The sequence below is a fragment of the Schistocerca serialis genome, chromosome 2 (genome assembly GCF_023864345.2).
Source record: "Schistocerca serialis cubense isolate TAMUIC-IGC-003099 chromosome 2, iqSchSeri2.2, whole genome shotgun sequence".
NCBI lineage: Eukaryota > Metazoa > Arthropoda > Insecta > Orthoptera > Acrididae > Schistocerca > Schistocerca serialis.
The window spans coordinates 143,470,045-143,495,772 of NC_064639.1; the positions used below are offsets into that span (position 1 = coordinate 143,470,045).

Genomic DNA, 25,728 nt, shown 5'->3' on the forward strand with positions numbered 1-25,728 from the left:
TGATTCTTAGTCATTCTGCCAAAGTGTGCAAAAATTTGTAACTACATGAATTTATGCACCCAGTTTTTTTTTTTTTTTTGTTGATCCCACTGTGTGCCCAAGAACAGCCGATCTGCTTCGCAATTTTCAAGATCCTTTTCCCCATGACAATTTGCCCTTTATAAAACCCATTTGCCCATTTGAGGCTTGTATCGTCACTGGAATGATTACAAATTTTTCTCTCTTGTGCTCATATACTTTATCTGATCAAAAGTATCCGGACGCTTATTCGAGGACATTAATTTGAAGCGTATCGCCCCTCCTGATTCATGTCGTTTATGACGACTTGAAGTCTGCTACAAACATTTTCAGTCAGGTGTTTGAATATCTGTGGACGTACGGCAGTCCATTCTTCCGCAAGAGACCAAACCAGGCATTGTATTCATGTTGGACGCTGGATCTCAAAGGTTCAGATCGGGACTCTGGGCAGGCAAAACTATTTCAGTAATGTTACTGTCCCCAGCCCATTGCTTCACAGACGCTGCTTTATGACAGGGTGCGTTGTCGTGCTGATACAAACTGCTGGTCTTCTTCTGTACGTAGCACGTAATGCTGTAAAATGCGTACATGCCCTTTCCCCTCTGTGTTTGCTTACGTTAAGTAAGAGGACCATGCCCTAACCTCGCAAAAGACTCCCATGCCGTAACATCACATCGCCCATATTTCACTTTTGGAACTACACATTATGACAGGTAACGTTCCCCATACTTTCGCCAAACCCTAAGCCTTCCATCGGTCATAGAGCAAGTCATCACTCCTAATGGGTTGTTTCCAGTCGTCAACTGTCCACAGTCTTCGCTCTTTGCACTAGCTCAAGCGTCGCTTAGTACTGACTTGTAACACTTTGGAACTTGCGAGTGCTTCCTTCCCTTAATTTCATGCTATGTTTTACAATTAGCTTTATCAATTCTAACCGACCACTGTTCCTTAGTACACGAGATCTGCAGGCAGTGGTGTAGCTGTGGTTCTTTCTTCGCGTTTCCATTTCACAATCATCTGTGCATACGGGCAACTTTAGATGATTTGAAGTGTCCCTCACGGATTTTATGTTCAGGTGGCCCCTAATGACTCGTCTACGTTTGAAGTTACTGAGGCCTTCTGACTGACCTATTTTGCTGTTACTACTTCTCTACTTCCCTCTCTTCCTTCATACTGGCCAGTCCTCCTCTCGTGACGTCTAGTGGCCAATTCTGTAATACGTAGTGGTGTCTGGACACTTTTGATCGCATAGTGCACGTCTCTTACCGTCTCATGTTCTCGCAAAGCCATCAGACAATATGGCATCTCAAAACAGGAGCTCTTTATAACTAATTATTTTTGGAAGCAGTGTTTGACAAAATAGGCGATCACAATGTAATATTTGAAATAACTTATAAAACAGACTAGATCGTAAGGCACGATTGTTAAAAGATGACCAGCTTGGATCATCACATAATCATCTTCAGACCTTCATCCGTATTGATGGATAGTGGCTGTGCATGGAGCAGAAACCACTGAATGACGACATTGAACTCCTCAACAACGTCAGCAACTTGCAATAACGTCCATCGGTGGATTCTGCTCCATGCACAGCCATTATCTATCTATGTGGTTGAAGGTCGGAAGATTATCATGCGATGATCGGAACTGGTCACTTTTTAATAAACGGGCCGTGTGGTTGAGAGTTTTATAATTAATTTCGAGCTATCAAAACGTTTTGGTTCCCTAGCGTTAAGTGCACTATATACACAAGAGTAGACGAAAACGTATCCTTGGCCCTGCCACTCAGTCTTCACATTTAGAAGAAATTTGTGATCGAATAAAACACAGATATTTGTTGCTGAAGGCACATTCCCTACGGTCCTAGTGTTAAAGCCGTCATGTATGCCTGTGGCATGAGTTTTCACAGACTTCTCTGCTGAGAGTATCAGTGCAAAATACATCACTGTCAATGCAAGCGACGTGATTTTCAGTTCCAGATTCGTTGGTCACTGAAATTCTCGGTACTTCGGTGGCATCTTTAAAGATAATATAGGTGTAGAACATGACACTTTTACAAAGTAACTTTTTTACAATCTCGGAGATTCGAGTTAGTTACCCAGGTAATGACCGTGTTTTGCGTTTAATACTCACATAGAATGCCAGAAAAGTCCTCCATCAATTTGATCGAAGCTGTTAATGCTATTTAGAGTAGTTTACCTTGCGAGCTGAACTTGATTTCCAAATGCCGTATAAATTAGTTTACTCATGTTTTCGCAGTCGTACGTCATTGGAAACTTTTCTCGTTAAAGGCTGTCCAGAACATTACAATAGGTTTATAGAACTGATAAATGATGCGACAGCTTAACTAATCATAAGGCGTATACCGGCCCCACTTGATTTAAAAATCATATTTTCAGGTCTTTGGAAAAGCGAGATATGAGTTACACCAATTTCTATATGTCAGTTACTTAGTTTCTCCTTACCACTCATTTTTATCTTGTCTGTTTCGTCCGTTCACTTCACTTACTTAAATTCCCAGTTCAGTGTATGAATGTGACGACACTTTCTGCCATTTCCGTCGAGTGGTACTCTTCGTTTTTGGTACAAAACCAGCGTAACTAACAGACCTGTCGTGCAGTCTGGTATTCTTTTGTATGTCTCACTTTTTGAGACGCCAACAGCTGTACATTAATGATGCGAATGGAAAGCGCCACGCGCACTCACAATCGATTTGTCGATGTTGGTGATGCAGTGGGCTGCTGTGAGCACAGACGTACTGGAGATGATGGCACCTCCGCAATGGTGGCTCTTGGTGAACGTCCCCACTATCTTCAGCGACACCATGTATGGGAATTCGCCTGCGAAATTAGCGAATAGTGAGTGTACAAATACAAGTCCAGCTTCTCAGAGATTGACAAATGTGTAACGTTAGTGTTTTACAACAGGGATAGGGACTTTATTGAATCATATACTTGAACTAAAAATGGGGAATTAAAAAGTGTAATACAAAATATGACCCACTAGCTCACTTCTATTGTACTTTCTGATAAATTACGATCCAATCTACAACTCTTCTCATCTGTTTGTTTATTTGTGTCACTCTCCGTTATAAAGTTTATAAATTTCCTCTTTACCACTTCAAGAAATACAGCAACCAGCTACTTTTTATATAGCTTTATTTTGCCCAAGACTCGTTTCTGGCGGTTACGTATCTTCAGTTATCATAATACATTTATAATTTCCTCGATGCACTGTTTTTGTCTGCTCCATTTTGAACTCTGCACCTGCCCTATACAAACTTACAATTAATTTACTAACCATATTCCCGAAAGAGTATATTTACTCTTAATTAATAGTTTCGTGCACTTACTTCTATTCTGTTACTATTAGCTTCTTTTATTGACATTTATTAGCATTGCAACAACACTTTTACCTCCCCTGATTAAGCTATGTAGCGCAGTATTTGGGATGCAGTCGATTATGTGTTTTGTACTACGCCTAGACTCAAATTACAAGTTTATTACAAATTTAGAATCTGCCCTGAAATCAGTTGTGCTTATAGACTTGATGTTACCGTCATTAAATCTCGGTACATGCATCTGTGTGACTAAATAGCAATGTCGGTAGGATTGTCCGACAAATCGTCGTTTCTTCCTTGATACAACTGGGGAAGTAAACAGTTATTTTCTTAGTAACCACCCACTAAAGAGCAGCTGAACTTCAAGTATCGCGGTCAACAATGAATGACTTAAACATAATGTTTGAAAGTGGATGGATTTAGACCGATGATTGTGAATGAATTATCTGACAACGACATGGTGTAGTGAATTGCAGCCTGCCGTGATTTGATGGCACAGCTTCCAAATGCCGTGCCTCACTCAAGTATTATTTTCTGACGAATGTTCGATAGTACACATTTCACACAAAAGCAATGTAGTTGTTTGGTGTAAAGAAAATATATGAAGGTTGGAGATGAAGCTGACTCAGGAAGGGGTCAGTTTGTAATCACGTCACCTGTTCGGACCATATTTTTTTGAAGGGTGTGGTATTGAAAAGCTCTCATTCAGACATTTTACAAACCTGGTTAATACTTCAGTAGGAAGGCAAGGAACCGTGGATTACGTGTGGTTGCAGCAGAACAGAGCTTCAGCACACTCTGCTTTTCAGGTGCACGAATTTACTGATGAACGGTTTCGAGGCTGTTAAGTTGGGCATAATTCAGAAACAGCTGCCCAGCACGAAGCCCAGACCTTACCTTGGAGAACAACTTATTATGTTGAGTAATGAACTACTTACGACACAACCAAGGCGTCTGAAAACACAGAGGCAGAACACACATACAACACAGCAGACCACACATCATTAGGAAAAAGAGGCAGATGGCACACAATAACATACAATGATGAAAGAGCACACAGCACTGGAAACATATTGAAAAAGCAAGGGTTCCCAGTATCTTTCAGAACTAACAACAGAGTTCAACAAAGGCTAAGATCAGACAAAAGAACATCAGACAAACTCAGGAATACAGGAATATGTCAACATACATGTAACTGCTGGCAAGCCCAGACAAGCAGAAAGTTCTGAGCAAGGATTCAGAGCACATGAGATATCTGAAGAGTGACAGCACACATTCCACTTTCACAGAAAACCTAATGAATAGAAACCACCTATCCCTTCCACCCCAACCCTCACCCCCCGCATCGAAACTGATCTACACCTCATGGAACACGGCAACAGTTTACACCGAAAACTAACAATAGAAGAAAATATTATTAACATGGAAAGGCTACAGTGAAAGGGAAAAACGTAATGAATGAAACACGACACTTTTCAACAACCTATTTGCAATAACAGCCACTCGTAAAACTGCAGATAACATGCTGTATGTCGAAGAAGCGGCAACAAAAGCACAGAATATTCTGGAAATAACGGCAATAAAAGTAAAAACCAGGCTGTGAGTTAAAGTAGATAAGATATTATACTCTGAATAGAGTATTTCTAACCAAACAGTACACATGTAATACTGTTTTATAATGTTTACAATGTTGCTACTTTTGTGTGTTTTAGAATAAAGAAAAAAAAAACACTGATGATGATCATATTGCTGCCGAAACTAGTTTGGGAAGGAGAACGAAATTAATAGAAACAAAAGTGTTTTGCATCGAGGCGGACACACACTCCTATATTGCTATTTTTATTCAAATACGGACGAATTGAAGAGTTTCAAGATAAAATGATTCTTACAGTTCAAAGTCGGTACAAGATTAATGATGAACTGCGCAAAAGCATCGAGAAAGTCTTTGAAAGCATAAGGCTTGAGATGTTCTGCAAGATGTCATGAGATAGTTGTAGACGCACAAATAATGGTGAACATACATATGTAACGAATAGGTAGTTTTACTATGTATGTACAGTATACAGTATGCTGTTTTGACCTAGATTTATGAATACTTCTCGGGCACCCATTTTACAAGTATTTTTCTTGCATTAACGATATAATAAGACTGTATTAGTTATGTAATGAAAGAGTGACTGGGTAGCATGCACTGAATAACTGATTACATTGAATGATATAGACGTGGAATGATTACTTAGTGGAGGAGTGACTAACAACCGTAGACAGAATGGTAACTAAATTTTATTGCACTGTAGTCTTGTTTTGAGAAGGAGTTTATTTGAAAGGATAGATATGGGAACACAATTACTGGGTTACTAGTTTCGGCAGTATATATTGCCATCCTCAGATGCATAAAACTGGGCAGTGGCAGGAACATCATGCAACGCTTACACCACTCTATCACATAAGTGCTACACTACATGGATAAAAGAGTCGAGGCATTATAACGACATGTCAGTACATCATAAAGTATGAACACCTTTGGGACTGATGACCATAGATGTTAAGTCCCATAGTGCTCAGAGCCAGCCAGCCATGAACACCTTTGAACACGAACGTGAAAAATACATGTCACAAATTGGCGCTTCATGGTGTAAAGCTATGTTGGCTGCGACGGACTAGCTCTGTTGCATGTGTCTGTTTCGTTCGTGTTCGAAGTTGTACATAATTTGTGATAGAACACCTGGTATGACATTGGAAGGCCGCAACTCTTTTAGGCATATTGTATAATCCTCATGTGACAGATTGGTGTATGCGTTATATGACGCAGTTACCATTGCCCTGTTTTATCTGAGGACGACAATACATATAGCCGAAAGTAGTAATCCAGTAACTGTGTTTACATAGCGATCTTGATAAATAAATTCGTTTTCAAAAGAAGACTACACTACATAATTATAGATCTCCTCCTGAAAAATGTTGATTACACCAGGGAACCATATAAATTATATTGAATGTCACAAAATCTGCTAAAATATTTTATAAATACAAGAGCCAGTATCACATATCTTACATATAATTACTACGATGACTCAAACCATAGGCAATTTTATAATAATAATAATAATGATAAATACTATTATTATTATTATGCGTTTGCAAGAATAAGACACGGAAATTTCTAAGATACATTTTTTCGGTAAATTTGTTTGAACATGCTCCTCTGACTCAGTGCCTTAGGGCAAGTGTGCGTGCTGAGCGTATTAATTCGGAAAACCTAATTACAAGTCAAAGAATCAAAATAAGTTTACCTATTACTTAAACACAATCACAGAACCGTTGAGCTAACCCCTAAATATCTCACGCCCCTCCACCCCTCCTCCTCCACCGCAAACACTTTTGAAGGAAAAGACATGCTGAGAAATTCCTAAGCCACAGCACAGAGTATGTTTCCCAGGGTTAATATTTAACGCTACAGCGGGGTATGTGCCGTTTCATAGTTTCTTGCCAGTGTGTCGCACCAAGATCCTAACCAAGTAGCTTCCCTTTCGCTGGACATACCCATTGAGCTATATAGGCCATTATCACCCTCCGAACTGTCAAACTGTGCCAAAGAATATATTTGCTATTAAAAGCTAAGGTCTGCATTCGACTCCCGGGCAGGCACATAGCTTCAATCTGCCAGCCAACTAATCCACCCCTCCACAGGGAGACACTCATTCTGAAAAACTTGTAACGTAGTCAACTTTTTTTTTTTATTGGTCATCAATCTACTGACTGGTTTGATGCGGCCCGCCACGAATTCCTTTCCTGTGCTAACCTCTTCATCTCAGAGTAGCACTTGCAACCTACGTCCTCAATTATTTTCTTGACGTATTCCAATCTCTGTCTTCCTCTACAGTTTTTGCCCTCTACAGATCCCTCTAGTACCATGGAAGTCATTCCCTCATGTCTTAGCAGATGTCCTATCATCCTGTCCCTTCTCCTTATCAGTGTTTTCCACATATTCCTTTCCTTTCCGATTCTACGTAGAACCTCCTCATTCCTTACCTTATCAGTCCACCTAATTTTCAACATTCGTCTATAGCACCACATCTCAAATGCTTCGACTCTCTTCTGTTCCGGTTTTCCCACAGTCCATGATTCACTATCATACAATGCTGTACTCCAGACGTACATCCTCAGAAATTTCTTCCTTAAATTAAGGCCGGTATTTGATATTAGTAGACTTCTCTTGGCCAGAAATGTCTTTTTTGCCATAGCGAGTCTGCTTTTGATGTCCTCCTTGCTCCGTCCGTCATTGGTTATTTTACTGCCTAGGTAGCAGAATTCCTTAACTTCATTGACTTCGTGACCATCAATCCTGATGTTAAGTTTCTCGCTGTTCTCATTTCTACTACGTCTCATTACCCTCGTCTTTCTCCGATTTACTCTCAAACCATACTGTGTACTCATTAGACTGTTCATTCCGTTCAGCAGATCATTTAATTCTTCTTCACTTTCACTCAGGATAGTAATGTCATCAGCGAATCGTATCATTGATATCCTTTCACCTTGTATTTTAATTCCACTCCTGAACCTTTCTTTTATTTCCATCATTGCTTCCTCGATGTACAGATTGAAGAGTAGGGGCGAAAGGCTACAGCCTTGTCTTACACCCTTCTTAATATGAGCACTTCGTTCTTGATCGTCCACTCTTATTATTCCCTCTTGGTTGTTGTACATATTGTATATGACCCGTCTCTCCCTATAGCTTACCCCTACTTTTTTCAGAATCTCGAACAGCTTGCACCATTTTATATTGTCGAACGCTTTTTCCAGGTCGACAAATCCTATGAAAATGTCTTGATTTTTCTTTAGCCTTGCTTCCACTATTAGCCCTAACGTCAGAATTGCCTCTCTCGTCCCTTTACTTTTCCTAAAGCCAAATTGGTCGTCACCTAGCGCATTCTCAATTTTCTTTTCCATTCTTCTGTATATTATTTGACAAGGCCGTTGGCCGGAAGTCTTCGGCCGCCAATGCCGATTATTTATCAAAATTTAGGCAGTGGCGGGGATCGAACCCGGGACTGAAGACGTTTTGATTATGAATCAAAGACGCTACCTCTTTTTTTTTTTTTTTTTTTTTTTTTTTTTTTAAATGTCGTTTTGTTCGCTTCTGTTCGTTGCATCTGCTCGGGGCGGACGTCGTAAGACATCCTTTTATGTTCGTGGTTGGTCGGTTGACTCAGTTTTTTTTATTACATAGGGCAGCTAACCCCCTGACCGAACACGCTGAGCTACCGTGCCGGCTGCCCCTAGACCACGGGTTCTTTGGTAGTCAACTACCAAAAGCAATACTTCAAGGTGACAAAAGTCATGGGATAGCTATATGCACATACAGTATATAGATTGTGGTAGTATCACGTACACAAGGTGTAAATGTCCATTGGCGGAGCTGTGACTTGTATTCAGGTGATTCGTGTGAAAAAGTTTCCAACGTGATTATGGCCGCACAACGGGAAGTAACAGACTTTGGACGCGGAACGGTAGTTGGAGCTGGACGCATAGGACATTGCATTCCGAGATCGACAGGGCCAAGGGTGTGCCGAGAATATCGAATTCCAGGTATTACCTGTGGTGTCACCGCCAGACACCACACTTGCTAGGTGGTAGCCTTTAAATCGGTCGCGATCCGTTAGTATAGGTCTGACCCGCGTGTCGCCACTGTCAGTGATTGCAGACCGAGCGCTGCACACGGCAGGTCTAGAGAGACTTCCTAGCACTCGCCCCAGTTGGACAGCCGACTTTGCTAGCGATGATTCACTGACAAAATACGTTCTCATTTGCCGAGACGATAGTTAGCATAGCCTTCAGCTACGTCATTTGCTACGACCTAGCAAGGCGCCATTATCAGTTGCTATTGATATTGTAAAGAATGTACAGACAAGAGCTACGTTCAACATTAATGGATTAAAGTTAAATATTCCACCAGTTACATCCTTTTTTCTAGTCTAACTACCTTGTCCTGTTCCAGACCTCACGCCAGCCTGCGTGAGCTTAAACGCGTGCCTTTCGGCTTCCTCCAAACCCCGTGGGTTGGCTCCTGCCAATCCACAACATTACTTCTCACCACGGACAACGCACTGGCCATTGGCCTGCACTTTCCAACAGAGGGCACGGCGTTTGCGTAGTCAGAGTTAATAGACAATCAACACGACATGAAATAACCGTAGGGAACATGTGGGACGAATGACGAACGTATCCGTTGCGACAGTGTGGCGAAATTTTTCGTTAGTGGGCTATGGCAGCAGACGACCGAGTATCTTTATCTGACAAAGTGACATTGTCCTGGGCTCGGTCACCATATTGATGCTTCGGCAGATGAGCCCCCTTTTCACTTGGTAAGAGCTGATAGTAGGGTTCGACTTCGGCGCAGGCCCCACGAAGTCAAGGATACTACACTTACTGGCCATTAAAATTGCTACACCACGAAGATGACCTGCCACAGACGCGAAATTTAACCGACAGGAAGAAGATGCTGTGATATGCAAATGACTAGCTTTTCAGAGCATTCACACAAGGTTGGCGTAGGTGGCGACACCTACAACGTGCTGACATGAGGAAAGTTTCCAACCGATTTCTCATACACAAACAGCAGTTGACCGGCGTTGACTGGTGAAACGTTGTTGTGATGCCTCGTGTAAAGAGGAGACATGCGTACCATCACGTTTCCGACTTTGATAAAGGTCGGATTGTAGCCTATAGCGATTTCGGTTTATCGTATCGCTATATTGCTGCTCGCGTTGGTCGAGATCCAATGACTGTTAGAAGAATATGGAATCGGTGGGTTCAGGAGGGTAATACGGAATGCCGTGCTGGATTCCAACGGCCTCGTATCACTAGCAGTCGAGATGACAGGCATCTTATCAGCATGGCTTTAACGGATCGAGCAGCCACGTCTCGATCCCTGAGTCAACAGATGGGGACGTTTGCAAGACACCAACCATCTGCACGCACAGTTCGACGACGTTTGCTACAGCATGGACTATCAGCTCGGAGACCATGGCTGCGGTTACCCTTGGCACTGCATCACAGACAGGAGCACCTGCGATGGTGTACTGAACGACGAACCTGGGTGCACGTATGGCAAAACGTCATATTTTCGGATGAATCCAGGTTCTGTTTACAGCATCATCATGGTCGCGTCCGTGTTTGGCGACATCGCGGTGAACGCGCATTGGAAGCGTGTATTCGTCATCGCCATACTGGCGTATCACCCGGCGTGATGGTAAGGGGTACCATTGGTTACACGTCTCGGTCACCTCTTGTTCGCATTGACGGCACTTTGAACAGTGGACGTTACATTTCATATGTGTTACGGCCCGTGGCTCTACCCTTCATTCGACCCCTGCGAAACCCTACATTTCAGCAGGATAATGCACGACCGCAAGTTGCAGGTCCTGTACGGGCCTTTCTGGATACAGAAAATGTTCGTGTGATGCCCTGGCCAGCACATTCTCCAGATCTCTCACCAATTGAAAACGTCTGGTGAATGGTGGCCGAGCAACTGGCTCGTCACAATTCAGCAGCCACTACCCTTGACGAACTGTGGTTTCGTGTTGAAGCTGCATGGGCAGCTGTACCTGTATACGCCATCCAAACTCTGTCTGACTCAATGCCCAGGCGTATCAAGGCCGTTATTACGGCCTGAGGTGGTTGTTCTGGGTACTGATTTCTCAGGACCTATGCACCCAAATTGCGTGAAAATGTACTCACATGTCGGTACTAGTATAATATATTTGTCCAATGAATACCCGTTTATCATCTGCATTTCTTCTCTGTGTAGCAATTTTAATGACCAATAGTGTAGTTATTAACAAAGAACTGTACAAGCTGGTGGTGGCTCCGTAAAGGTGTGGGCTGTGTTTGCATGGATTGGACTGGGTCCTCTGGTCCAACTGAACCTACAGTCGACTAGAAACGATTACGTTTGTCTACTTGAAGACCATTTGCAGGGACTCATGGACTTCATGTTCTCAAACAAGTATGGAATTTTCATGGATGACTATATGCTATATCACAGTGCCGCAATTACTTGCGATTGGTTTGAACAACATTCTGGACAATTCGAGCAAATGATTTGGCCATTCAGATATCCCGATGTGTACCCCGTCGAACAAATTATTCAAATGGCTCCAAGCACTATGGGACTTAACATCTGAGGTCCTCAGTCCCCTAGACTTTGAACTACTTAAACCTATGTAACCTAAGGACAGCACACACTTCCATTCCCGAGACAGGATTCGAACCTGCGGCCGTAACAGCAGCGCGGTTCTAGACTGAAGCGCCTAAAACCGCTCGGCCACAGCGGCCGGCCCAACGAACTTTTATGGAGCATAATCTAGAGATCAGCTCTTGCAAAAAATCCTGCACCAACAACACTTTCGCAATTAGGAGCGGCTATAGAGGCGGCATGGTTAGATGTGTCTTTAGTCGGCTTCCGACGACACATTTAGTCCAGAATGAGATTTTCACTCTGCAGCAGAGTGTGCGCTGATATGAAACTTCCTGGCAGATTAAAACTGTGTGCCGGACCGAGACTCGAACTCGGGAACTTTGCCTTTCGCGGGCGTGCTCTACTAATTGAGCTACCTAAGGACGACTCACGCCGTGTCCTCACAGGTACTCCTCGTCTCCTACCTCCCAAACGAGGTAGTGGCAGAATTAAACCTGTGAGGACGGGGAATGAGTCGTGTGTTGGTAGCTCAGTTGGTAGATCACTTGCCCGCGAAAGGCAAACGTTCCGAGTTCGAGTCTCGGTGCGGCACACAATTTTAATCTGCCAGGAAGTTTCATATTGAGTCCATGACATGTCCAACTGCGGCACTAAGCCGTGCAAAAGGAGCTCGGTCACGTTATTACGAGATATCCCACGACTTTAGTCAACTAAGTGTACGTTCTGCAGATGATGTACTCTTCGGATTGTAAAGAATCTATTGAGTGCATCAGAAGAGTGTGCTCACCCCTCGCTGCGTCGTGGCCTCCATAGATTCGGCCTGCAACTACGCCCAACCTCCTGGCTGGACCAGTGTGAGCCAAGCGGCGAACCGGCAGCGAGGCTCCTGCAGTGTAAAAACGCTTTACGTCAGAGCCAGTGCAGACTCAGTACGTGTGCTGCGATAAAGAAATACCTGCCGGTACTCACACAGTGCACATGCAGTGGAGGTGAGGAGCACGACTACACACAATCGCAGCATATTGGGAGATGATGAATGGTCCTGCTTCTCACTGGCAAAAGCAAACAACGGGCCGCGACAACAGAGGCTGTCTGACCAAGTACAGATAGCCGACATTAAATATAACCTATGCGTGATCGTAACTGTGATAACGAGACAGCGAGATATTCATTCATCCTTTGATACAATCTCATAAGCAGCTGAATTACCGCCATTAAAATAACGGAATCCTCTTGTGGTTTTGATATTTCTCTGCAGTAGGGGGATTCCTTGCAACAGAATAAAAACAATCGAAGATATTTATTCCAACTTCATCCAGGCGAAAATTGTTTTCAGATTAACTAACTGCATAACAGTTAATAGTGGTATTTCACAAGGGGACTCTTTGAGCCCGCTACTTTTCAATATTGTTATGGACGAGGTGATAGAGAAGGTATTGGTTATAGTGGTACAGAATGGGGAACGAAGAAATAAAAATCATTGTTATGCTGACAATACAGTTCTGCTGGCAAACAGTAAAGTTAACATCAGAAGCCTTTACGTATAATTAACGTGGCAACCAAAATCTTAAATATGGTCATATCCACTCAAAATATCAAATGTGTGAAGAAATCTGTATAACCATTAAATGCAAACTGGAAGTGAATGGAAAAATTGTTCAACAGGTAATGGCAATTAAATATGTTGATATTGAACTCTCCAGAAATGGAAATGTCGAAAAGGAATTTAAAGAACAAGTAGCAAAACGAAACAATGTGGCAGCGAGTTAATATGATATAATTGTGAAAAACAATCGTAAAGAAAAGATGCAAACTCAAGAATATAAAAAAAGCCGTAGTGAGCTCGGCCGGCCGATGTGGCCGAGCGGTTCTAGGCGCTTCAGTCTGGAACCGCGCGATCGCTACGTCGCAGGTTCGAACCCTGCCTCGGGCATGGGTGTATGTGATGTCCTTAGGTTTGTTAGGTTTAAGTAGTTCTAAGTTCTAGGGGACTGATGACCTCAGATGTTAAGTCCCATAGTGCTCAGAGCCATTTTGAACAGTAGTGAGCTCAGTACGACATCCACAGCTGAGACAAGGCCGGCAACATGGAAAAACATTTTGGAAGCCAAGGAGCTGAAAATTCTGCAAATGATTACAGAAATTAGAAATTTGTGGTAAGGACTATGGGACCAAACTGCTGAGGTCGTCGGTCCCTAGGCTTACACACTACTTAATCTAACTTAAACTAACTTACGCTAAGGACAACACATACACCCATGCCCGTGGGAGGATTCGAACCTCCGACGGGAGGGTGCCGCACGAACCGTGACAGGGCGCCCTAGACCGAACGGCTACCCCACTTGACAAGATTACAGAGAAGACACTTAGAGATAGAGAGAGAAGTAAAAGCATTAGAAAAGATGTGAAGTGGACTCCATTAATGAATGGGTACATAAGAGAAAGCGTGACTAGAACGAACACATGGACGACAGGAAAATTGTGAAAATCGTAAGAAATAAATCTCCAGCAGCTAAAAGAAATATTGACCTTCCACGAAAAGATGGAGTGGTAACCCGGGGTAGCCTGAGGGGTAATAAAGGAAACACGTTAGCCTAGGAATAAAGGAAGAAGAAGATAAACGAAATGCACAGTGTTTCTGTTCATGTATCCAGCTGGTGTATATCCAGGAATAGCAACTTCATTTTCCATTAATTTTGTAATACGTTTTATAACCCGACTAAAATTTGAAGACTGAAGTTCATATTTATGAAATAATTTCTAAAGCTTCCCTCACATTTCTACTAGCATTTAATTAACATAATTAGCACGACGTGATTCAGCAGCATGCTGCCATTATCACAAGTATACCATTTAAATGTAAACTACATTAATCACAAACGCGATTAGTTTTGTATGTTTATTGTATCGTCTCTGGAAGACTTTCCCAGTCAGGCCTGCATACAGAGCTTTGTATGTACTACATGCTACTTCATAAATGTCTGACGCGTATCTGTCTGTTTGTTTATATTGTATCTTAATGTGTGTTATAGTTTGTTGTGTGTTGTGATGGCATGTTGTGCCATTTGAAAGTGTTTGTTATTTTACAGGAGATGTTGCCTCCGAATGGCCTGCAGGGAGGGGGTGTCTTTTTCATTTTCTGTTGCGGTACTTGGATGATTACTTATTTAGGGTCCGTGCCTTAGTAAAAAAGGAAAACTTACGCAATCCCTTTGTTGTCTGTCTGTCTGTCTATCGGACTATTTAAAGCCCTTTTTTTCAGGAAAGGGGATCTGGTGAGCTGAGAGCCAGCACATCAATTGGAACTCGCCACTGTATTCGTCGAACCGCTGCAACTACGGTCACGAAATATGAGTCACGAAGGGGTGAGCATGATCTGCAACCAATGTACGATAGTCCTTGGCCTTGTACGAGCTCCTTTGGACCCATGGATGCTCTCGTGAATGTTCCCCAGAGCATAATGGAGCCCCCGCCTGCTTGTCTCCTTTCTGAAGTGCAGGAGTCAAGGAACTGTTCTCCTGGAAGACCATGGATTCACGCCCTTCCGTCGGCATGACGAAGAAGATATCTGGATTCATCAGACCAGTGAACACCCTGACACTGCACCAACGTCCAGTATCAATGGTCACGTCCACTCTTCAGTCGTAGTTGATGATGTCGCGCTGTTAACATTGTCACATGCAAGAGTCGTCGACTGCGGAGGTCCATCGTTATGAGTGTACGGTGCACTATGTGTTCAGACACACTTCTACTGGAAATAGCAGTAAAGTCTGATGTTAGTTCCGCCACACTTCGCCGCATGTCCTATTTTAGCAGTCTGGCCAGCCTTGAGAAGAAACATCTGTAATGAGGGTTGGCCCCAATGACCTCGGGACGCGGTATCACCTTAGTTTAGTCACATGTTGAAGACACTCGCCACAGCATTCCTGGAAAATCTGACAAGTCCTTCAGCTTACGAAATGCTCGTGCCGAGCTTCTGTGCCTCATGATCTGCCCTCGCGCCTTCCCGCTTCCACTCACGGACAGCAGTCTCGCTGATATCACATGGACTGTGCGAGTATCTGATTAACAAACATTTCACGCCAGGTAACGCTGCTGTCGCCTGGATGGGTTTTTATCGATAGTAGTTCGGTGGTCACATTTTTCTAGCTGATCATTCTACTTACGGAATCGTTTCATGGAGTACGGGTCCTAAGTGTAATATTTGGGTAGCAGTTGTGTATATATGTACACACACATACACACACACACACACACACACACACACACACACACACTGACTAAAATAACTATAAACACATTATTTCATAACATTATATTAATTTTTTTTAATCTTCATTCGTAGCCGTTTCCTATATTTTCGGAGCAGTAAGATATACTGTTCATTCTTAACATTTCTGTTCTTGTTCTCGTCTGCTCTGACATGCCGGCATTGGTCTATACATATCGACGCACTTCAATAGTAATTCTCAACAGAACAACAACGAACAGCGAACACAGAGTGCGTAGTACGCGAGAGACTGGCAAGCATACTGTTAATATTGCCCACAAACAGCAAACTATTTCCAGGTAGCGCAATGTATTTTAAAAACATTTTATATGCGCAGTGTTATTTCGCAATCTTTCACTCTCACCGCTCTACGTCCAATATTATTGTGCCTTCAAAAATGTTGCACAAAATAATTGACGGCTTTAAAACTACGCTTTCGGCAACATCGGTAGATCATTTACGTAACAGACATATCTGCGTCCTAATTCGCTGCTGATTTACATGCTTATACGAAAGACGCTCGTATTGTGAGTAGTCAGTTTTGACCAGAAAATCACCCGTGTAAACTGGCGAACTTAGACAGCGCGAGGGGTGCGATACAGGGCTGGTAGCCTACGTGTGTGTTCTAGGGATGACGGTTATCGCTGAAACAACCGGCTTTAGGTTGCATCGTTTTTTTCTTTCAACTCCAGTTTAACTCGGTGATAAAAGTGCTCAAAATAACTGGTTTCTGAAATAACTCATTTTCAGTTTTTATTTCTGTTTCTTGTAATAGACATAAAAATCGATAACAACTATAAACTTTGATACTTCATTTTGAGGACACATAGATTAAAATATTAAATTAAATAGGATAACAGAAGAAAACTTAGTCCGTCGACCGTTCTCTACATTATTCGAAAAGTGATAAGTGGTTTACACTACTAAAATTCACCGTTATTCTCCTATTTGTACTAATATTTTGAACGGTTGCTAAAAATCATGTAATCTACAATCATATCACGCTCTAAAAGGAGGAAACTGAGGTTGAAGAACTATTTTTCATTTAATTTGTCCTGTTTCAAAAGCAACAAACGGATAGAGGCATATTATCTACATGCAAGCAAGATATCAGCTACATTCTATTTCTATTGTAATCTATGAATGAACTGTTGAGTTTTAAGTTTTCTTCTTATACGATGTCACGAGGGAGTCGTTGCTCCTGCCTTTCTTAACCTCCTAAACCAAATGTTATTGGCATTGCACTTCGCAAAACACTTCCAGACCAGGGATGGTGCCATCTACATCTACATCTACATGATAACTTTGCAATTTACATTTAGGTGCTTGGCAGAGAGTTCATCGAACCACAATCATACTATCTCTCTACCATTCCACTCCCGAACAGCGCGTGGGAAAAGCGAACACCTAAACCTTTCTGTTCGAGCTCTGATTTCTCTTATGTTATTTTGATGACCATTCCTACCTACGTAGGTTGGGCTTAACAAAATATTTCCGCATTCGGAAGAGAAAGTTGGTGACTGAAATTTCGTAAATAGATATCACCGCGACGAAAAACTTCTTTGCTTTAATGACTTCCATCTGAACTCACGTATCATATCTGCCACACTCCCTCCCATATTACGTGATAATACAAAACGAGCTGCCCCTTTTAGCACCCTTTCGATGTCCTCCGTCAATCCCACCTGGTAAGGATCCCACACCGCGCAGCAATATTCTAACAGAGGACGAACGAGTGTAGTGTAAGCTGTCTCTTTAGTGGACTTGTAGCATCTTCTAAGTGTCCTGCCAATGAAACACAACCTTTGGCTCCCCTTCCCCACAATATTATCTATGTGGTCTTTCCAACTGAAGTTGTTCGTAATTTTAACACCTAGGTACTTACTTGAATTGACAGCCTTGAGAATTGTACTATTTATCGAGTAACCAAATTCCAACGGATTTCTTTTGGAACTCATGTGGATCACCTCACACTTTTCGTTATTTAGCGTCAACTGCCACCTGCCACACCATACAGCAATCTTTTCTAAATCGCTTTGCAACTGATATTGGTCTTCGGATGATCTTACTAGACGGTAAATTACAGCATCATCTGTGAACAACCTAAGAGAACTGCTCAGATTGTCGCCCAGGTCATTTGTATAGATCAGGAACAGCAGAGGTCCCAGGACGCTTCCCTGGGTAACACCTGATATCACTTCAATTTTACTCAGTGATTTGCCGTCTATTACTACGAACTGCGACCTTCCTGACAGGAAATCACGAATCCAGTCGCACAACTGAGACGATACCCCACAGGCCCGCAGCTTGATTAGAAGTCGCTTCTCAGGAAAGGTGTCAAAAGCTTTCCGGAAATTTAGAACTACGGAATCAACTTGAGATCCCCTGTCGATAGCGACCATTACTTCGTGCGAATAAAGAGCTTGCTGCGTTGCACAAGAACAATGTTTTCTGAAACCATGCTGATTACGTATCAATAGATCGTTCCCTTCCAGGTGATTCATAATGTTTGAATACAATATATGCTCCAAAACCCTACTGCAAACCGACGTCAATGGTATAGGTCTGTAGTTACTCCTGCTACCCTTCTTAAACACTGGTGCGACCTGCGCAACTGTCCAATCTGTAGGTACAGATCTATCGGTGAGCGAGTGGTTGTGTATGATTGCTAAGTAGGGAGCTATTGTATCAGCGTAATCTGAAAGGAACTTAATCGGTATACAATCTGGACCTGAAGACTTGCCCGTATCAAGCGATTTGAGTTGCTTCGCAATCCCTAAGGGGTAAGTACATACATAGAAACAAACACAAAACCCCTAAGGAGTAAGTACGTACACAGAAACAAACACAAGACCTGCACAATTGCAATTAACTTTGATCTGAAAAGAAAACAAAAAAGAAAGAAAACGGAAAGAAATTGTGTCAGACTATAGTGGTACCTTCACAAATGGACGTACGGGAAATAATGGAAACAACGTGCCCTATTCAGGACACAAAATACAACAATGGCGTAATGCAACTAATGCTCGACGACAATGCGAGAAAGTACCACATAGACCAGTTGGGGCAAGTCCCACTCATTACGTGTACACCTGTACTGTACAATAGGCAACAACACATGGTAATAGGTGCAGTATTGTCTCAAGAATGCTGTATCAATTCTTATGCCATGGGTTTGTTGCTCATTTCCGTATGCATTGTTATTAAAATATCACTGAAGGCATTTCCCATTGTCGATAATAACGCAGTAAAAAAATGGCTCTGAGCACTATGGGACTTAACTTCTATGTTCATCAGTCCCCTAGAACTTAGAACTACTTAAACCTAACTAACCTAAGGACATCACACAACACCCAGCCATCACGAGGCAAAGAAAATCCCTGACCCCGCCGGGAATCGAACCCGGGAACCCGGGCGTGGGATGCGAGAACGCTACCGCACGACCACGAGATGCGGGCAATAACGCAGTATTTCATAGCAGTGGAAATTACTCGTTTTCTGAAACAGATTTATATAAAAACTAAAAATTATAGCACTGGAGCCATGTCTATCTGATATTTAGGTTTTACTACCCGGTTATTAGTAAAAAAGAAAATAAACTCCTCTTACAACAAATATCAACCACATAACGAAAAATACCTCTTACTCTGAACTAAAATGCCAGTATCGGCTTTAACTGCTCGGTTTTTGCCTTCCTACAGTGTTTTGTATTTCTGCGAAAGCAAAGCTGTTGGCCGACCACTTCTGGTGTTATGAGAGTCACATTCGAACCCTGTGATGAACCAGGATGAGTCATTTCACAACACAAAACGAAGCACAGCACACAATGTATTCCGTAACTGCAGTGACCCAAATGTTTCCGATAGTGGCAGTATCGTGAACGTGCTAGTTCAGGCCCAACTACTACCGGTACATAAAGCAAGCACAGATGAAAACACCCCTTCCAAAACTGTCACGGTAATGTAACCGCATATTATGAAATAGTCTCTCCCTTGCTTACGTGCGACAATAATCAGGTTCTTCTTCTCTCTCTCGGCTCCAGAGACTCCATTCTTACCGCTGCTCATAGTGACCTATCGATTACACCTCAAAGCTTGTCGCTCTAACAACATATAACATTACTTACAATTTTGCATTAATAAATATTTCTATGCGAGTAGAAACACGTTGATAAATGTATAAACACACAACCGCAAAAATAAGGAACAAGAAATCCTTAGATGGCAGTTAAAGTACGTACATAGAAACAAACACAAAACCTGCACAATTGCAATTACCTTTGATCTGAAAAGCAAACGAAAAAGAAAGAAAATGAAAAGAAATTGTGTCGGACTATAGTGGTACCTTCACAAATGGACGTATGGGAAATAATGAAAACAAAGTGTCCTATTAAGGTCAGAAAATACAACAAACGTATTTATTCTATGTATTACATAAAGCCGAAAGTAAGACAGAAAACGTAAGATACCGAGTATTTATACGTCATTGTTAATTAACTGAGACAAACTATATATAGCGGAAAACGATCCATGAAAATACATGTTCCGAAACTTATCAGCGTGTATACAGGGTGTTTCAAAAAGAATATACGTATTTCGAATGCATATATTTATTAAACTTTAAGACATACGAATATGAAACTTTACAAAAATATTTACGAACATCTCAAGTTCAGATTACAGATGTTCAATACGTCCTCGATCAGCGGCACGAACAATATCACATCGATACTCAAATTACTCCCATACTCGGGCAAGCATGGCCTTCGTCACTGATGTGGCAGTACGGGTCCGGTTCTTCAACTCTTCCAGGTTCTGTGGGAGTGATAGTACACAAACGTTGTTTTTAACGAAACCCTACAGGAAGAGGGTGTCAACTCCGGTGACTGTGGAGCCCAGCTGAGACATGTTGAGTCATCAGTTCCTTGACGACCAATCCAACGGTTCGGTACAGTTTCATTCAGATATTCACGCACTTGGCGACTCCAGTGAGGGGGTGCCCTGTCTTGTTGAAAAATGAAGTTGTCTTCGTGCAGTCTCGGAAATAACCAGTTTCGTGACACAGCGAGATAATGCTGACCGTTAACCGTGTTCACATCAAAGAAGAATGGGCTGCCAAAAGATGATCGGGATAGAGCACAAAACACATGTTCAATGGCTGGATGTGGGTTCTGTAGGTCCCAAATTCGAACATTGTGTTGGTTTACCTGACCGCTATCATGGAAAGTCGCTTCATCACTGAACACGATGCATTGTGCGAAAGTGTTATCATCGTCAATAACCGGGGACTGGGTGTTTGTGTTGTCCTTATCATTTCATCATCATCATCTTCATCATTTGTGATAGCGTCGATATTGTATTTTGGAAACAATGGACTGTGTAAGAATAGGGACTTTGTAAGGGCACTGATGACCGTGCACTTGAGCGCCCCACATACCAAACATCATCATCATTCTCAATAGGATCAAAAATCTCGTTACAAAATGCCACAGGTTTGCGTTTATCTTCAGGACGCAGAGCTCGTAACAGCTGTAACTTGTACTGCTTCATAACCAACCGCCGTCTCAAAACACTCCCGACTGGCACGACGAGTTGATTTTGAAGCACTACGTTCGAAAGCAGTTTGAATATGTGCGACATTTTTTTCAGGCACACGAGGGCGGCCAGAACTCTTTCCTTTACATGCACGTCCTGTATCTAGAAACTGCCGATACCATCTGCGAATGTTCCACCCATTCAGAGGATCAATTTAGTACCTCACCCTGAAACGTCTTTGCACTGTAATCACGGAATTGCACTTCGCAAACTCGAGAACACAAAATGATTTCTGCTGTGGAGTAGCCATTTTAAACATATGACGGTTACCAGGCAAAAATGGAAACTGACATCTAGCGGCTATTAATATCAACTAGACTATGTGTTAGTTTCTGCAATAGCCGAGTCGAGGCGCAGCGATCGATAGTTTGGACAAAATAATACTTTGAAATACGTATATTCTTTCTGAAACACCCTGTATTAATGCACTACTCAATACGTGGCTTGATACGAGAAGCTATACACATTCGAGCGAAAATTTATTTGTAGCAGCTTACACTACATCTACCTACCGTACAATAACCAATGTTTAGCACACATTTTTATAACCAAAAATATTACCGGTCCTATAAGCAGGGACCTAATAAATTCATTCCGTTTAATATTCTCTTGTACATACATGGCTTTTCTGGATGTGCTTTCCGTCTTTCTTACATCCTGGGAACAATAATAATAAAACAAATCACAAACAATACAGAAATTTGCTTCATCAAAAGAAGTCACATTTTTATGACGCGATATTTTACACGGAAGAAAATTAGAAGACCATTGCGACATGCTGGGGATGACAAAAATATGTAAACACCACAAACACAATGTATTACCATGCCTAATATGGTGCAGGAAAATCGTTGGCATTCAAAAATGCTTCCAGTCGTTTCTAAATGGATAAATACAAGCCCTGTATGGTTTTCAAGTGAATCTCATACTATTCTTCCTGCAAAATAGTGGAAAGTTCAGGAAACTATGATGGAGGTGGATGGCGATCAGACACTCATCTCTCCAAAGGTGTGGTGTGGTAACTGTGGTGACTAGGGGAGGTGCTACAGATTATCCTCCTGCTCACAAAATCAGTCCTAGAAATGAGAGCTGTGTGAACAGGGGCCCAGTCAGCCTGGAACATACAATCATCACTGTGGAACAAGTCGCGCAGAGTGGCCGCCTGGTTTGAGGCATTATGTCATGGACTGCGCGGTCCCTCCCGCCGGAGGTTCGAGTCCTCCCTTGGGAATGTGTGTGTGTGTTGTTCTTAGCACGAGTTAGTTAAAGTTAGTTTAAGTAGTGTGTAAGTCTAGGGACCGATGACCTAAGCAGTTTGGTCCCTTAGGAATTCACATACATTTGACATTTTAAACTGAGGAACAAACATTGTACAATGGGCTCCACTTGATCACCCAAAATGGGCACATAATCCTTGGCAGTAATACGATCATGCAGAGTAAGTACGGGACCCACAGAGTACCACTACGTAGCTACCCAACTCATCACCCAACCCATGCCATGTTTCGCTTTCCGGATGCAAACTCGGTCAGTAGTTGGAAGCAATGTGAAGCACTACTCATCCGACCAAATGACAATCTTCCATTGCCCCATAGTAGAGGTAAACCTTTGACACTGGCTTTCGTGAACTCTTGCATCACTGAGGAGTGGTTTTGCAATTCCATCTCTATAATGAAACAGAAATTTACCAGTTTTGGGCACTTAGTGCCGTTCTTCAGTTGGTTATACTTACCGCATTAGGTGCAAGAATCAGCAACGATCAAAGGCACCAGAATGTAGAAGACAATGGAAACCACTTCATTAAGGACACATGGCCTGTAATCGAAAAAGTGTCTTGATGTTATCTCCATTGGAAAAAGACGCCTGAATAGTCCCCATTCGGATTTCGGAAAGGGAACGCCAAGAGGGAAGTAAACAACGAAAGGATAAGGTTCTAAGAGTCAAAGTTAGGAATGACAGAAACTTGAACGTGGTTGGGAAGCTAGAAAATGTGAAAAGGGAAATAAAAAGAATCAGTCTAGATATAGGTGGGTGTCAGTGAAGTAAAATGGAAAAAAGACAAGGATTTCTGGTCAAATCAGTATAGGGTACCATCAACAGCAGCGTTCGTTATGAACAGAAAGATAGGGCAGGGGGCATGTTACTGTGAACTGTTTAGTGATAGGGCTCTTCTCATCAGAATCGACAGAAAACCAACACCGACAACGATAATTCATGTATATATATCGACGTCGCAAGATGAAGATGAAGACACAGGGAAAGTATATGAAGATTTTGAACGGTTAATTCAGTACGTAAATGGAAATGCAAATCTTATAATCATGGATGACTCGAATGCATTTGTAGGGGAGGGAGTAGAAGAAAAGGTTACAGGACAATATGGGCTTTCGACAATGAATGAGACATGAGAAAGACTAATAGCGTTCTGTAACAAGTTTCAGCTAGTAATAGCAAATACTCTGTTCAGGAATCACAAGAGCAGGAGGTGTGGATGGAAAAGGCCGCATGATACGGGAAGATTTCAGTTAGATTACATCATGGTCAGGCAGAGACTCCGAAATTAGGTGCTGGATTTTAAGGCGTAGCCAGGAACAGATATACACTCAGACCGCAATGTAGAGTCATGAACACTAGGCTGATTTTTAATAGCTTAATCAGGAAAACTTAATGGGCAAGGAAGTGGGATACGGGAGTACCAAGGAATATCGAGATACGCTTGATGTTCTGTAAGGCTGTAGATAGAGCAGTAAGGAGTAGCTCAGTAGGCAACAGAGTTGAAGAGGAATGGATATCTCTAAAAAGGGCCATTACAGAAGTTGGACATAAAAAGGTAGGCCAAAGAAGGTAACTGCGAAGAAACCATGTGCAGCAGGAGAAATATTTCAGCTGAGCGATGAAAGAAAGAAGTACAAAAGTGCTCAGGGAAATTCCGGAATACTGAAATACAAGTCGCTCAGAAATGAAATAAAGAAGAGTTGCAGGGAACCTGTGGCGAATTGGATGCATGAAGAATATGAACAAATCGAAAAGAAGTGACTGTCGAAGGACTTAATCAGCATACAGAAAAGTGAAAACAACATTGGGTGACATTAAAAGCAAGGATGGTAACATTAAGTTTACAATGGGAATTCCACTGTTAGATGCAGAGGAGAGAGCGGATAGGTGGAAAGAGAACAATGGACGCCTCTATGAGGGGGGAAACCTGTCTGATGACGCGATAAAAGAAAGAGCAGTAATCTATATAGAAGTGATAGGGGATCCAGTATTGGAATCAGAATTTCAAAGAGCTTTGGAGGACTTAAGATCAAATAAGGCAGAAGGGATAGATAACATTCCATCGGAATTTCTAAATTCGTTGGGGGAAGCGACAGAAAAACGGCTATTCAGACTGGTGCATAGAAGGTATGAGTCTGGTGACATACCATCTGACTTTCAGTAAAATATCATCCACACAATTCTGAAGAACGCAAGAGCTGACAAGTGCAGTCGGCTTGAAAGCTCATAACCCTAAGTTGCTGACAACAATGATACAAAGAAGAATGGAAAAAAACCTTGAGAATGTGTTAGATGAGGATCGATTTGGCTTCAGAAAAGGTAAACGCTTCAGAGAGGAAATTCTGACATTGCTGTTGACAATCGAAGCAAGACTAAAGAAAAATCAAGACAAGTTCACAGGATTTGTCGGCCTGGAAAAGACGTTCGACAGTGTCACATGGTGCAAGATGTTCGAAATTCTGAGGAAAATAGCGGTACGCTGTAGGGAGAGACGGGTAATATACTACATGGACAAGCGCCAATAGGGAATAATATGAGTGGAAGACCAAGAACTAAGATACACAGACGGATGTTGGAAATTAGGAGGACTGATAAGGAATGAGGACGTTCTGCACAGAATCGGAGAGGAAAGCAATATATAGAAAATACTGACAAGAAGAAGAGACTGGGTGATAGGAGATCTCTTAAGACATCAGAGAATAACTTACATGGTATTGCAGAGAGCTTGTGAGGGTAAAAATAGTTGAGGCAGACAGAGACTAGAATACAACCAGGAAATAACTGAAGACGTAAGTTGCAAGTGCAACTCTGAGATGAAAAGATTGGCACAGGAGAGGAGTTCGTTGCGGGCCGCTTCAAACCAGTCAAAGGACTGACCATGGACGGCAGCGCTTGTTCTACAATCTCTGCAACGTGCTCAGTGTTCTCTCATGCTGGCCGTAAGATTGGTAAAGAGTTCTTGTGGCAGGGCGCTCCTTTTTTGCATCAGCACGGTTGACAATTGCTGGACGGTCGTTGGTGAACGTGAACA

At 42.3% G+C, this 25,728-nt stretch overlaps 1 protein-coding gene across 1 annotated transcript in view; it reads right to left on the bottom strand.

Moving 5' to 3' along the window:
- LOC126455794 (trypsin-1-like) overlaps nt 1–25,728 on the bottom strand; it is a 66,955-nt gene that overhangs the window by 31,072 nt on the left and 10,155 nt on the right. Inside the window, exons 2-3 of the mRNA XM_050091555.1 lie at nt 12,346–12,444; nt 2,725–2,900 (exon numbers count right to left, since the gene is read on the bottom strand). Of these exons, the coding sequence (XP_049947512.1) occupies nt 2,725–2,900; nt 12,346–12,444 (275 nt within the window). The remainder of the gene's footprint in view (nt 1–2,724; nt 2,901–12,345; nt 12,445–25,728) is intronic.